The sequence below is a fragment of the Aplysia californica genome, unplaced genomic scaffold (genome assembly GCF_000002075.1).
Source record: "Aplysia californica isolate F4 #8 unplaced genomic scaffold, AplCal3.0 scaffold00028, whole genome shotgun sequence".
Taxonomy (NCBI): domain Eukaryota; kingdom Metazoa; phylum Mollusca; class Gastropoda; order Aplysiida; family Aplysiidae; genus Aplysia; species Aplysia californica.
This window is the reverse complement of record NW_004797298.1, coordinates 2238823-2240173: the sequence shown is the minus strand read 5'-3', so window position 1 is coordinate 2240173 and position 1351 is coordinate 2238823. Positions and strand designations below refer to the sequence as shown.

Below are 1351 nucleotides of genomic sequence, written 5' to 3'. Positions count from 1 at the left end.
TCTCTCTCTCCTCTTTTTTCTCCTCTTCTGTCGTCACGTTGGACTTCACCAAGTGCCTAAAATAAAATACATTATTAAAAAATAGAATCAATGTAAAGGGCAATAACCGGGCCATCTGTGCATCAATTTCAACAAAACTGCTCAAATGAAATTCGAACAAAGGGACGTCAAATTTTTTTTTCAATATGAAGAAAATCAATGTTCCGGTGTTCGAGAATAGTCAAGCTTTTTTTTTTTCTTCTTCTTTTTCTTTTTCAAATTGCAACCAAAATTGAGAACAAATTTATTAAAAACGAAATTGCCATAGACAGGGTGAACAAAAAAGAACCAAATCAAAGTGCGACGTTTTCCTTTGTTTTTTTTCTGTTTGTTTGGGGTTGTTTTTTTACATGTTGAACGGGAGGTCGAGAGAATCGACCTAGAAACATGTCAGATGGCTATTCAAAATTGAAAACAGCGTATTCGAGCTTTTCGTTAGCTAAATCGTCATTGCCACCACTTTGACCTTTCCTGGGTTAAGTTGGTCGTTTTAATTTCATATGTATTTGTTCTTTAATGCATTCATACGAAGTACACGTGATGTTTGGTTTTTAGAAGGTTTTGTATTTGACTCAGTTTTAGTTGAACATTTCAGAATTGGATTTTTCTCGAACAATTCTGTCGATTTAAAAAAAAATAATAATAATGATCAATTTCACATCCCATCGGTTGAATATTTAACTTGTTCGATGTTCTGTCGAAATCGGTGCAGTGGTCACCTCGGTATTGCCCCTTAAATGTGTTCTGTCTTTTTTATTTTGTTTGGTTTAGGTTGTTGTTTTGTTGTTGTTTTTGCTTTGGGTTTGTTTATTTTTTTAGTTTTTTTTTATTCATTTACCTGTATTCATTTTCTATTATATTTTTTTAAATTGTGAGGAGGGTGGTTGTTTTTTACTTTAAGACACCCTCTACTAATATTTTATTCGCAAATCTTATTGTTGAATTTTTTTTCTGTTTCCAGAGAATGCCTGTGTTGACAGAAGCGCTGCCTCAAACTCTGGTAAGAAAGCCCTTCTTACCTCACCACCCCCCACCCCCACCCCCGTCTCTTTCTCCCTTTCTCTTTCTTTCTCTCTCTGTCTCTCTCTCTCTGTCTCTCTTTCTCTCTCTCTCTCCATCCCTCTCTCTCTCTATCTCCAGCTCTCCCTATCTTTCTTTCTCTCTTTCTTTCTTGTTCTCTATCTAGAGAGAGAGAGAGAGGGTAAAACATCTATTGTGCTTTCTCTTTTTCTTTACGTGTGCGCGTTTATGTGAAGTGTATTTGTGTGTGTGTGTGTGTGTGTGTGTGTGTGTGTGTGTGTGTGTGTGTGTG

The 1351-nt window shown here is 36.0% G+C and overlaps 1 protein-coding gene across 1 annotated transcript in view; it reads left to right on the top strand.

Moving 5' to 3' along the window:
• The window catches only part of LOC101860307 (caspase activity and apoptosis inhibitor 1), a gene marked incomplete at both ends in the record, with an annotated part of 114838 nt that extends 113799 nt beyond the window's left edge, over window positions 1-1039 (top strand). The window contains 1 exon segment of the mRNA XM_013090750.1: window positions 1001-1039. Within this exon segment, the coding sequence (XP_012946204.1) occupies window positions 1001-1039 (39 nt within the window).
• Between the last annotated feature and the right edge of the window lie 312 nt (window positions 1040-1351).